Below are 14485 nucleotides of genomic sequence, written 5' to 3'. Positions count from 1 at the left end.
TGTTCAAATCTGAGCCAAAACTAGTTATGTATCTGCACCCAGTTACAGTAAAGGCCAAACTGACCACCATCAAAGTGCCAAATGTAGTGATGTTTTGATGGGTAAAAGGACTAAATTTTTAATATACTGCTTTACAGTCACATTTTTAGCTTCAGATGCTTTTATAATTTTTCTATACAGAAAAAAATGTATAACTTACTGATTTTAAGATTTCTGCTCTCCTTTTAGACTGAAGAACATTGATCTAGGAAAAAAAAACACCAAGCAAATTACTTTATTATAATTGCAAATTCTCCCCACAGACGAAATCTTTCAATTACTTCCAAATAACCATATCAAATCTTAAAACATTTGAAGAACGTAACTCATTATTAGACTTCATAAAGCACTTTTAAAAGAGATGCATGATAGCTTTGTCATGATATTAAAGTGATGCAATCAGAAAAAGTATGCAAAGCTAGAATTCCACAGTGATGGTCACAACTTTCTTATATTGGAAGGGAAAATACAAGACATCACATGCTAGCTAGAAGTAATATAATACACCTTTCAAGCAAGGAAAATTGGTACCTCTTTTCAAGAGATCAAATTCAACATGTTTCAAATGCCCTTTGGCACTATGAGGTAATCCAGCCCATCAACTTCTTAAAGAAGCTGTACTCACACCACTGAGGTCTCTTGCCAGTGGAGTGGAAACTACAGGGGTTTGTTTATTTTTCCCCCAGGCTGACATTGTCTGAAGTGTCCCAAAACTGGGATATAGCCCCAGCCTCTGAATCAAGCAAGACCATAATAGCTTCAGAAGTCATTTTTTCATATTTACTTGCACTTTTAAGCTAGCTGAAGTCACTGACCAATGGTGTTGCCCTACAGCTTGAATAATTTCACATTATATAGAAAAAAATAACTGATTTTTCACATTCACTTAGTTCCTCTATCCTCTTTGTCCCCTAATCTTTGAGGTTGTCATCCAGAACTACAGATTTTACTTTAAAAGCCCCATTTAGAAGAAATATGCATGATTTTGTAATTTTACACCCCTGTGTCAGTTTAAAATTCCACCAAAAGAAATAAACTTACTGAAGTTATAATCAACTCCAGATTGTACTTAAACAGTCAGTATTTTGGAAAACCTTCTGCAGAAAAAAAATTTAAGATTGTTTGTATAGAACAAACCCTCAACTTGCAAGGCAAAAAAAAAAAAAAAAAGGAAAGCAAAGGTTTTGAAATAGAGTTTAAAGCCAATCCAGCTACAGAGAGACCATAGTTGTGAAGCCACTTTTCCAGAAGAAGAGTCACCCAAGTAAAAAGAATTCCTAAAACTTAATTCATTTTTGCGCACATTAATGAAGAGATACTCAAACTTCTCCCCATTACTTTAAATGCTTTATCACAGGAACTGCTCATACTTTGAACACAGGAATTTCAGGAGGCAAACAATCTACAGTTTAATGCACACACAAAGAAATGGCCTATACTCATGACTGCCAGCTGCCCCCCCCCCCCCCCCCCCCCGCTACTATTTGATATTAGTACAGCTAATCAACCAGGACTTAATTAACATGACTTTTTAAACATCAACAGGAACTTGGACCTTAGTATTCAAAAGGCAGGAGTTCAGTGTTGACCACTGGCCACCATATCTGTGCACTTGCATGGGGTGATCAGATTGAGAACACTTCACTTTACAGGTAATACAGGCAATTAAACGAACAGTTAACTAAGCTTTAAATAACTGACTGGAGTGTCACAAATCAAGATAACACCTAATAGGAAACCAATATAATTTTAAAGGGTTGTTTTGTGTTTGATCATAGGAGAACCCCAGACCCATTTTAGGAGCCCTCAACCCCTCATACCATCCAAATTGCAATAGTCCTGTTTCGCTGTAGTTGCGGGTAACTACAGAACAGATGAATTGTAAGTATTGACAGAACTGTTATTATTATTTCACAGAATTTAAAGTATAGGACAAAGAACATCTCTCGACACTACAGGAAATCAGCACTAAAAGGCAACAGAGTAGTTATGTTCTTGATTTCCCCTGTGGCACAATGCCAAACTCCAAGTCTTCTAGACAAGTAGGATTTGTTAAATAGAACCCAAAGCAAACAGCTGAAATAGTAGGATCCAACATCCTATATCAGAATTATTCAGGTAATTTGTATTTCCTAGGCTAGGTTAAAGTTTTTATTTCAAATATATAAGGAAGTACCGCATAGCCAACTCACAAAATACATTTAGGTAAGTATCAGGCAAATACTATTTTTCAAAATCAACATTCAAGTTGAAAATTAAACTGTGACACTACAGCAACGGCACTAAATACCAAAGCATTAAGCAATAAGAATGCATCAAATAATTTAATTTTGCTCAGATTTCATTAAAAAAGAAATTACTTGCAGACAAAGTTATTCCTTTTTAACTGAAACTCCACAGCTTCTGAGAAGTTTACAATAAGTTCTAAAGGACAGATCTCTAACTATACATAACAGATGGTTTTGAAAAATAACTTTTATTGCTCAACTTACTTGAAGAACATAATCCAGAGCTATGTGTCGAAAACATTTCCGTGTTGCAGTCAAAATATTGGTTGCTTCCTCTACTTCATGTTGCTTATTTCTTTGAACTTGGGCATTTTTTACTAGGGCATTCTCTTTTTCTTCACTAACTTTTTCAAACTGTTTCTTTGCATCTTTAAATTTCCTAATATCTCTAAAGAAAAAGGAAAGATGGATAAGAAACTCCAAAGCATGAAAAAAGCATTTAAAGATACACCAGACTGACCATGCTCACGACTGTTATAGCTGGGTTTTTTGTTTTCATAGTCTTCAAAAAATGCTTGGATCGAATGGAAATTGTACAAGGTACGATAGAAGATTTTCTGTCTTTCTCTTCTGAGGAAAGGACAATACTGAAATTTAAATAAATGCATCTTGTACTTACTGGGGAAAAGCTTTGGTAAGCACTTTCTTCCCTAAGCTTAGACAATGACAACATGTAATTAAGATCAGTAATTCATACTATTTCAACATTTCTGCAGCTGGATCTAAAGCCTCACTGATTTGGAGTAATTTCTGACAAGCTTTAATACACACTTCTCAAGTTATGGCTGCCCATTTTCAGAGATGTTTCACCAACCCACTCAAATCAAATGTTTTTAAATTCTATTTTACCTATAATTTTCCCATTACAAGTACAAATTAACTTACTCTTTAACGAAAGTCTGCAGCTGTGCTTTAATAGATCTTTGGGTTTGGTCAAACAGGATCTGAAAGAAAAGCATTATTATGTAGGTCAATAACTTAAGGGTATTCATAACTTTTAATTTTAGACATACACATGGTTATGCAGAATTAGACAAGAATTATTATTAAACCAATGTGTCTCTAATAGAAAATATAAAACCCTTCAAAGTAGTTTGAAATATATTAAAAAAAGGGAAAATAACAGAAACCCAACACCTTCTGCTGGTAATTTCTTAAAGACTGGTTATAAGGAAAGACAAGAGCTCCTGGCATTTTGTTCTCTCATCCTGACAGTGTAAGACATTCCCCACTTTCATAGAACATGTTTATTGTGATTATTAAGCAATCAAGAATATTACTGTACAAACAACCTCAAAAAAACCAACTTTGAATATAACAATTTTTTTGATTCTTAGAGTTTCACAATTAATGAACAACTAAAAGACAAATGAAACTATAGAAAGAACATGTCCTTAATTTCTGGAAAAAAAAACCCACAGCCAAATTAATGCTGAAAATGTAACATACATGAGTAATTAGTACCATCTCCTTTACATAAGGCGTTTGTAAAAAAACCACCCACTGTTAAACTGTTAAAAAGAATGGCTGCTTCTTTTTCTAAGATTAGTTGTTCTAAACCATGCTTCTCAAATTTATTTTTTGAGGAGGCAGGGGGCAGAATATAATCTACTTGTAATTGTAAAGCTTGAGAAATTTGTTTAGTTTCCAAGGCCAAAGCATACCTGAATGTTGGACAACTTGTATTTTCCCTCATGTCCCCAGATATTCTGAGGAATGAAAACGCACATTCCTTCAGCTTCACATCTGCCCTCTGAGTTTTAGGACAGAAGGGAACAGGTCAATGGCTATGGAAAAATCTTTTTGCCACTTAACATTGTGCAGATCACAAATGATGCCTTAAATTCCAACTCCTCTACACCTCCCATTCTGCATTATGGAAATATACAGGGCACAAGCACAAAAAATAAAGAGGTGAAAGAATATAAGGAAGTAGTAGTTGGCCCAACTGACTAGAATCTCTTCCAAAAGGCAAAGATCTTTAAGTATTTATTGAAAGAACAAATCAAGAACTCAAGGTTTCAGGTCAAACAATGTCTTCTTTAAATTTTCTCAGTCTTAGTTCCCCTATTCACAAAATTTGTGAATGAAAAGCCACCCAATGCCAAGTACTGACAGCTTGTTTCTCTTTTCTAGAAACACTGAAGGAAGGAAAACACAACTGAGTAAGTCACCCATTAACAGTGGTACTATGTCCTCCATCCAGTCTCCATTTTTGGAGGTTTTCAAGACCAAATGGGATAAAAACTCGGGGCAACCTGCTCCAGCCTCAGAGATGACCCTGATTTCAGCAGACAGTTGAACAAGACATCTCCTGAGGCCCCTTCCAACCTGAATTATCCTATAACTAACAGTAACACATGGAAGATCCTGTTTGTATTCCCACTTTGGGAAACCAGAAAAACAGACAACTAGAATAGATGAAGAACTTCTTGACAAGCTGGAAGTCATGCTGGGACTACTCCCACTGCTGACATTTAAGCTTGCCAGTGCCTGAGGAGTGCACCAATCAAGATCAACACAGAAAGAGTATAACCAGATGGGAACTCAACTGATTAGTGGACTCACAGAAATATGAGCCTTGCAATTCTACTTAGAGTAATGAAGAGGAAGAAAGTGCTAGGCAGAAAAATACATACACATTTTTGCCCTAAAAGAACAAAAAAAAAGTGCCCAGACGATGATCTGACTAGATTTAGAGCCTTTCCAACACTCCAAACGAAGGCTACAAAACCTGCTATTTGCTGTAAGCTGTCAAAGCTACTCCCCCAGTGCTGCATCAGTGAAGATGCTGCATTAGCCTGGTTCCTAGCCTTATTTGTAGCAAAGCTTCATATGAGAAAACTGAGAGTCATCCAGATCTCAGAGGGACCATCTCCTAGCCCTTTCTTTTCTCCTCTAGCTGCTTCTCACTCATGATGCCTCTCCTGCCAGCTTGGTCAACAGAGCTGACACTCTGAAACAGTAAGTCCTTCTGAACTAAGCAGATTCACAAAAATCAATGCAGGATAACAACATATCTGGCAAAGCTCTACATAAGAACCCCGTAACATGCCTCAGACTTCTTACATTTGTGACTTTTGGTAAAAGCCACTGTTCTACACACTACGCTTCAGCACAGCAAGGAAGTGGATAGAAAAAAAGCAGGACAGAACTCAGAGTGGTCCTACTTAGATCTGTACATAAAACTTCTTTTAATATGGCCTGCTCTTTGCTTTCTGCCTTCAAACTGCCCCAAAGGGAGAGTTGTGATGTGCCAAACTTTACCAAAGCACTGCAAGCCCCAATCATGGAGAACAAGAACAGCAGCAAGAATATAGGACCTTGGTCTGATGTGTCAAAAAGAGCATATACCACATAGCCAAGACACAGTTAAGAGGGTAACCAGCAGCAAAAAGTGTGATCAAGAGTGTAAAACAGGGACAGCCAGCTGGATTCACCTACTCAATCTAATCTGCAGAAATCACTGGCATGAAAGTAACACTCTCCCACTGTTGCTGCTTTGAACCATTGCACTAGCTTCTCTCTACACCATCAAAGTATCCCTGTAAACTTACTGTCCTCTTTACAGTTTTCATTATATGAGGTGTAGATTTGTACACCTTATATAATGGAAAGGAAATCCAACCGAACACTATTAACCTGCTTCCCTTTATTTCCCTTCTAAAAGCATGCATTTTCAAAGAAAAGGCCTAATAAAATAGTTTTAGGAAGCTAAGTTAATGCTAACAAACTTAATCTCAGCTAAAGCTGTTTGAACTGCATTCTCTGTATCTCATCACATTTTAAACTCCCAGTGTTATATATAAAAAAGTAAATTTAAGTGCCCTGCATACTCGCAGCACTTTAGAAACACTTCAGTTGCTTTCCAGCAATTTTCTGAAAAATGAAAGAAAAGCAGCAGAGGACAAGAGAAGATGGAAAAAATTGAAGAATGAACACATCCCTTTGGCTTTCAGGACACAAGACTAAACTCTTCAGAGGAGAAAAAAATAAATCAGTTTTCAATCCAGGCAAAATTGAGCTTTCTGATAAAGCCTGACATGCTAAAAAACACCATTAGTCTTAAATCCTCTACATTCGTCTAAATCTGTCATACTTCCAAAAAGGAAACTATACACAAATCAGAGGTGCTTCATTTTGTGCATTATAAAGGATAGGAAAAAATGTAGAAGTTATGGAAAAGGTAATCATTGTTTCAGTCCAGCAAAGAAAGATGTTCACAGTTTGTCACTGCTACCCATCAGTTGGATTAAAAATGATGAAACAATCCAGTTCTGGCTCTGTTTTACAGCACTGGGTTTTGGCAAAGCTTACACATTCCAAACAAAAAAATAAAGTGAGATAAAAATCTGCAGAAAAGGGGATAATTATAAATATTTCATAAACAAGATATAAATAAAATATTTACAAGTATAAAATCAGAGGTATTTAATGCCACTTAAACCATAACTTTGTAAATGCTATCAACAAGAAAAGCTTTAGCATTATTCTGTTATCAGATGTATATGCTATCAGTGTCACATTTCAGCTAGAAATACTTACGTTGTGATAATTGATCATTTCTTGTAAGGTGTCAGAGAACTTTGTCAAGCTGGTCTGTAAAGAGAAAAACAAAGTGGTTTAAGTTAAGGCCTACCAAATACACAGCATGAAAATCACATTTCAGAGATTTACGCTTTCAGTGAAGAACTTAGGAATTCATTTTCCTTAACATGATTATTAAACTAAAACCATTATACTAGAAGGAGGACATGGGGTAATATCAAGTAAATCTATTAAAATTGCAAGCAACAAAAATGTTACTGCCTATATATAAAGGACCAAACTGAAGCAAAGCAGGAAAAATTCAAATTAAGTTGACTTAACTCTGGGAAGTTCACTTAATTTAACACATGAATTTACAGTATTTAAAATTACACTATTTATTCATGTTTAACACTCTTAACTCCAAAAACCTGGTTAACTTCTTGTAATCAGTACACCCAGATTTACTGTAGGAACTACTGCCTCACAGCTGATATGCTTAGCAAATCAATCTGTAGAATCAAAATCTCAAACACAGTTAGAAAACAACTATCCCTAATATATTTGGATAACTGCCTATTGCTTACACAAGTGTAACAGAAACCTACTTGGAATCAAATAATGTAAGTTTTACCAGTTTGCCATCACACTGCATTTCTAGCAAGTAAATGTCCAGACAACAGTTTCAGTTGCACAGACTATACTGAAGTTCACACACTAACTGAAATAGATAATGCATGTGAAGATGCATACATGTAACTGATGTTCTATTACATAATACACATTAAATATAGCTGATCTACAGAGATGTGCACATAATCATACCTGCATATTAGCTAATTTCATACCTCATTTCAAAGTAACATAGACAGGAAATATTAGGTGTTCCAAATTAGTCTAACAAGACATCATTCTGAGGTTACACCACCAAAATGGGCTCTGTACATTTAAAAATTTAAATTTCTATGTATTAGAAAAAGCCAGTTGCAGGACCCAAGAGATCAACTCAAGGAATTTAGTTGCAGAGAACTGACACTTAAGATCTCATGACTAGAACCCCTTTACTTAGTGAAGTCACCAGGGCAGCTGTTCACAGCCTCAACCTGACTTTCTTCACTCCTTCCAAGATGACTATTCCTAACCTAATTACATATTTTCTGGAATCTGAAAAACCCTTGCCATTGCAGGTTAAACCTGAAACTAAACAGCACAAACATTTGTAATGCACCACAGTCAAAAAAAGCTCACTCTTAAGACATCTTAAAGAAAAAGAAGCAAAAATAAAAATAAACTTCAACTACTTCTCCTGCCAACTGTTATATTTTACCCTTTTTAAGCTATGCTCTTCTTTCATTTTCACCTCCTAAAAGAGCTTACCTCAACCAATGCATCTTTACAGGAATATAGTGCAAGGTCCCGAATTCCATTCATGAACTGTTTGTTGGCTGTACAGAATGCTTTCCCAGTATCAATCATTGCAATACAAAGCTTCACCAGCTAAAAGAGGAAGAAAATGACAAGTGGAAGTTTTTGTTTTGTTTTTTACACCACCGTATAAACATGAAACACATTAAGCTTAGTTAAGTCTAGGAAACAAAATTTCAAAGTTGAATTCTAAATTTACAGAGCCCTGCATTCTATGAAAAGCTTTCTATTGTACAGTGATAGCTATAAAAATACTACTCTAGGTCAACTGATACGCCATTGAGAATGTTACTTAAAATTTTTTAAAATTTGCTTTATTGTTATCTGAGATTTTGCACGTATTTCAAGAGAGGGGGCTGTATGAGGGCCAAAAGTACAGCAACTAAACCATAACTGGTTAGAATCCAAGCAAATTAAATGGGGTTTCTAAGCCAAAAAAACCCCAAAGAAACCCACATCAGCTGTTTCATCTTAAAACACTCAGAATACAGTAACAGGAAAACAAAAAGCCATCTGCACGAAGCACAACTGAAGAGAGATGGTTACACCTCAGAAGGTGGAATCACTCATACAACAGACCACTCTTCCTCTGATGGGTTTCCGTCCCTGCCACACAGTGCTTAGATCAGCACCTCAGCTATCACGGTACTGCAGAGTCTGATAGGAAGGCCATCAGTATCGTCCCCTCTTTTTGAGCTATTTATGCACCGAGATATTAATGAAAGAAAGAATGATTAGTGTGATCACTAAGATGCTGTTGTGAAAGAAGGCATATTATAACTGAGCTCCCCCACTCCAAACCAAACTGAAAATAAAATCAGAAGATTAAACCTTCATCTCTGAAGGATTTTTCAAGGATGTTAGATTCTCATGAAGAACAACACTGAAGTACTTGGTCCTATGTTGGGGCAAGGAACCCACCCAAGTGACCTTCCTGCGTGATTCATCCAGCAATTTTTATGTAGACTCAGATCCTCCTAGGAAAGGAAGAAATTTAAGCATCTTCTCCCACATACCAATGAACGGCCAACTTGTTTGAACAATGGACAGAAAAAAATCACTATCAACATCATGCTTTTTTCCATTCACTTTTGCTTCATTCACTATCCTGAACCCAGCATCCTTTCTTCCAGAGGGGAAAAAAAATGCAGATAGTTTAGCCTGAAGTCACAACTGTGGGACAATATAAGTTTAATATGAATAACCGAGCAGAAGAAGTTACCAACCAAGTCTAAACAAATCACTACCCTCAGGCCATAGTTACTTGGTCAGAAGCTTGACTTTCATCTTAAGCATTATACTAGACCACTTACACTTTACATTACAATTAAACTACTTAAATACTTACCTTGTGTACTTGCTTTCTCGTCAGGGGACCAAATGGGTTTGGGTGGTTTTTAAATAGCACTAGGATACTGTCTCAGGACAAAGAGTAATACTACAATTATAGCTTTTACATGATAGAATAGTATATTTGGCACTGGTCTCCTGCAAGAGGGTGGGCACAAGGCCCTGAATAATGCCCCTTAAGGAATTTAAGAATTCTGTTCCCCAAAAATTACCTTTTTAGACTGGTGGGAAACACAAACTTCCAAGACAGATTTTTCAGATCCTTTAAATACTTACACGGTTTAATCTACCAACAGATTCATCAGCCCTTAAGTAAAAATGTGTCTTATACCCTTCAGTTTAACCAAAATTGACACCAAATCAAAATTAAGTATCTTAAATTTATTTTAAAAGAGCAAATGGTTATACATCATTAACTACAAAACTAGAAATATTATTACAAATAGTAACAAAGTCTTCAGACTTAACACTACACTTGACACTGACTTTATCTGTCTCTATCTTTCATCAGCCAACTCGCAGCTCCAGGAACAAAAGTTCATATTCAAAAAGTAGCTAAGGAGGGGAATAAATGACATCTGCATACCACATTAAAAACATAGGCAAAAAATAATTTTAAACATTTATCATAGTATGCTAAGGAAGTGAGACTTTCTACTGATGTAAAACAAAAATAAGTCACCCTTGAAATACATGAAAACAAAGCATAAAAGCCTCCAAATACAACTGTTTAGGAGACCAATAAATAGATTGTGAGGCACTGAAAAGATGTTACGTATAACATTTTGTGTACATGCACAAAGCGTGACAGAAAACAGGATGAATTTTACAGTAGAATGTCCTCCAGATGAAAATAAAGGATTATATATACACCTATCCTGCTGTGACCATACTGCAGACTACCAAAGACGGAGAGCACTGTCTTTAAATCTCTAACACAAAGAGCATCCAGATGTCCTCACAGTACGCAGCTGTCATAAAACATAAGCTCTCAGTGCAGGGATGGCCAAGCCTTGGCTTTTAACTCACACGAAAGCTGAATTACTTAGCATGCGGCCCCCACTGCAGGGCCATCACATGAGTGTGAGGAGGCCACAGAGTCAGGAGGGAATTGCACAATCCAAACCCTCAGCTGGGGAGAACGTGAGCTCGCACTGGCTGATGCTGTTACTCAAGCTCGGGTCTCTGAGGCCCAGCTGCAAGCTCCAGCCAGACCCATTCCCTCTGCAAGAGCAGAACGCTTGGTCAGCCACTGCCACTTCCCAGCTGTGAACTTTAAAACAAAACCTAAACACATCTTTTTGTATTTTTCAGTATAGACGTTGTTGAATTAAAAAGCTTACCTTGTCAAGTTTCAGTTCCAGTTCTGTCACATCTCCTTCTACTTCTTCTAAAGCTGCCCTGCATGGTTAAAAAATGTTTTCCTGTAAAACTTTACACAAAAACACTCTGGGACTGGGAGGAAGGGGCACAGACACGTTCATTTAACCCACTTATTTCCATCACTGTTTCACTTAAATTTCCACTATAAAACAGCATAGATCAGATTTTAGAGAACCATAAGAATTGCAGAAAATTTGTCAGTAAAAAGAAAAACTACATCACTGATAAAACATATAGCTTAGTAATAAGGATCTGAGATGAAATTTTATTATTCCTAATGTTTGTCACATTGAAATAGGTTTCCTCTATTCTTGTATAGCCACTAGTCTATATGTTTGAAAGTAATAACAAAGGAAAGAAACTTAAAGTCTGAGTGAAATTTCTTACGAAATTATTTTGGTGACTCTCTTGGCTCACACCTGCAAACCTACAGCTATTTAATGAATGACTTTGCAATGAGATTACGAAAAAGAGAGCATTTGCCATGAGTTAACTGACTTAGCAGTAAGTTCAGATGGCACGGTTGTTGATATCATTTGCCTCTCATCTAGACTGGTTGCAACTCTCAAGCCAGTCAAATTTTACTTGCCAGTAAAAGTCGCTTTCATGAAGCATTTCTAAAAGCATAACTTTTTGCTTGAGAGCTGATGTTTCCTTTGATACCTCCCTTCCCTGCTTACCACTACCCAAAAAACCAAGAGAAGACTGAGAAAGAACAGCACTTAGGTCAGAGTTCACGACCATTGCTGTTGCATCAGGCTATTGCCATGAGAGCTTCAATGTACTAATTTCTGGCAATAAATGCTAGACGGCAGAAATCTATTCAGTGGGGATGGGACTTCACATTACACAGAGGTTGGTAGGAAGAGCTTTATTCCCATCCCTTATTCCCATCCCAGGGCGGCTCATTCTTTCAGTCATTGCAGCATAACTGTTGACAGAGCCACACTGCTCACCAGCAGCAGTCCGTCTTGGGGTGGGGGGGTAAGGAAGTTCTCTGTAATGCTTTTTGGAAAATTGGATGAGATACATTTCAGATTTCACTCCTACGAAAAACACTTCCTAGAAAAAGTGAGACAGGCAGGGAAGTACAATTTGGAGCAGGAATTTCTTAAGCCAGCTTTACCACTGAGGAGAGAGTACACAGAACCACAGCTTTACTGTCTCTTACTAATTCTGTTCTAGTTCACATGAGTTCAAGCCAAGAACAAAAAAATAAAAGACTGGATCAGGCCCCAAACTCAGGAAAAGCAGTTTTTACAAGAACAGTTCTGAAAAACACTGCCAACTGCCTTCAGTTCTCAAACATTGAGCATGACATTCCCAGCTTTTTGCAGATTTCACTAACACATAGTTGCATTCCAGTTTTTGTATCTAAAGGCATTCCCACAGTTATACCCTAGGTTTTATATCTAAGCACATTCTTGCACAGTTACAATTTGACTTCTGCCTCTTCTATACCTTCAGTCCATGAGGCATTTCAGGCAACATCAATTTTGGTTTTACTTTATTTTCTTCCATAACGATTAACTTTCATTTAAGTTTCCAGAGTTAAATCTTGTTTCAGAGTGCATTACAGAGAAAAAAAAAAAAAGGAAGGAAAAGTATCCCAATATTTAGATTGCAATTCTGTATTTGTTTGTTTATAATTACAGTGCAAGCAATTTTTATTTGTTTCTTTGGCATTAACATAAAAGCATGGTTAAGTAGCTTGTTTACAGAACTGCAGCAAGATCTGATAAGAATATGTTGGTTTTTTTAGTGCCATTAACTAGCAAAGAGTTCTAGCTCCACAGGACTTAATGAGCCAAAAAGTTTAAGATTCAAGATTAAGAGAGACAAAGGCAGTTGGAGCAGGCAGAATGAAGACAACACATCTGCTCAGTAATTAAAGCTGTATTCCAAGGGGAAAATTTTAAGACGGAATAAGCTCAAAAAGCTTGAAAGAGAAGTGACAATAGAACATCAAAAGACTGAAAAGATGAGGGGCAGGTCAAGAAAGAAGTATAAAGAAAAGCAGAAAGATCTCATGGAAGAAAGGAGACATATAGCCTCTCCACCACCTGATTCACTGTCGATCATCTTTGAATGACCACAGGCCCCTGAAGCACCAGGCCCGTTCTCTGGGCTATTTCATCATGGCCACATGACGGAGGGAAGGCACATTTGGGCCCTACAGGTGGATATGGATCAAACAGCTGTCAGGTTCCAATCAAAACCCATTTTGACTCCTTGTTTCTTTGCACAGAACTGGCTACTTTCACTGTTTCCATCATATAAAAACTAGTATAAAAATGATTCTCATGCAAACATATTCACAGTATTAGACTAAAACTGGATTACAACATAAGAAGAAATGAGAGGATGCCCTCAGACTATCAGAATACAGATACATACATCTAATAACACCATTTAGTCACAAAAAATGTCTTCATAGTGGGTTAGGACACACATTAAGAACAGCTGATCTGAGCTGTGCTATGCTAGTGCTATTCCTGGGGTTTTTTTAATTCAATACTTTTTGAAGCCACAGAATACAAAGGTGCATTTCTCTCTCTAAAACATCTGTGTCAGGAATTACTTCAAGTTCACAGAAAACTATCATAATTCCAAGTAAATTTTATCTCCACAGTCAAGACCCAATGTCCAGCTACAAACACGGGAAATGGTCATTAAACAGCTGAGGACCAAGTGCCAGACCTGACATGTACCAAAAATGTTGCTCCTTAGTGAAGTGGGAGTTGTGAGCAGGGTTTGCATGAGGGTAATCTTAGCCAGAAAGCTCTGGCATTAGGAACAAGGATCAAATCTGCCTCACTATATGAATCAGTCAAACATCTGTGGCTTCCCGAGATGTTCAAACACTGCATAGCAACACACAAAACCAGAACAGCTGCTTAAGGGTGGAGGACAACTTTTATAAATGAGCAGTCTCCTGTACTCTTCATGCTCTGTAACAAGGACTCTCAGGAATGTGTTTCCCTCCTCTGCTGTTCCTCCTTTCATCCACCTCCCCTCCTAAAACACTGTTCAGTATTCTAGATAAGTCTTCCTGCACAGTTGCAGCTGCAGTGCAGGAGGAATACAGAAGATGATGGAAGAAAACTCAAGACCCAACATAGCATATGTTATATGCTTTTAAATTAGGGTAATGTCACCAGTTACATAGCTCAACATACAACAAAGGAAAGCTGAACTCTCTGGTGCCCGTCACAGCACTTCCCTTAAGTGACCCGTGAAAGGCTTGCTTCCAGGTTAAGAGTCCCAAGGACCGAAAGATAGATGACAGCTAAACTCTCCTCTAGAAAGAGAATTGGTCACTCGGGCCACGAGCTGCAGACACATGCTAATGAAATAACTTACTCTGGACTAAACCACTACACACTGCCAAGCACCCTGTGGCCACAGACAAGTGTCTGCTTGATGTGTTTACCCTTACAGTGTAAAAGGTAGCAATGGTCAGTGCTTTTAAA

At 37.3% G+C, this 14485-nt stretch overlaps 1 protein-coding gene across 7 annotated transcripts in view; it reads right to left on the bottom strand.

The window, feature by feature from the left end:
• Positions 1-14485, bottom strand: part of ACAP2 (ArfGAP with coiled-coil, ankyrin repeat and PH domains 2) — a 64713-nt gene that overhangs the window by 34545 nt on the left and 15683 nt on the right. For all 7 annotated transcript variants that reach the window (XM_074911618.1, XM_074911622.1, XM_074911625.1 and 4 more), the window contains exons 2-7: positions 10973-11030; positions 8232-8351; positions 6873-6926; positions 3213-3271; positions 2532-2715; positions 200-244 (exon numbers count right to left, since the gene is read on the bottom strand). In XM_074911618.1, coding sequence (XP_074767719.1) covers positions 200-244; positions 2532-2715; positions 3213-3271; positions 6873-6926; positions 8232-8351; positions 10973-11030 — 520 coding nt within the window. The remainder of the gene's footprint in view (positions 1-199; positions 245-2531; positions 2716-3212; positions 3272-6872; positions 6927-8231; positions 8352-10972; positions 11031-14485) is intronic.

This window comes from Athene noctua, chromosome 8 (assembly GCF_965140245.1).
Source record: "Athene noctua chromosome 8, bAthNoc1.hap1.1, whole genome shotgun sequence".
NCBI lineage: Eukaryota > Metazoa > Chordata > Aves > Strigiformes > Strigidae > Athene > Athene noctua.
This window is presented reverse-complemented; position numbering and strand designations above follow the sequence as displayed.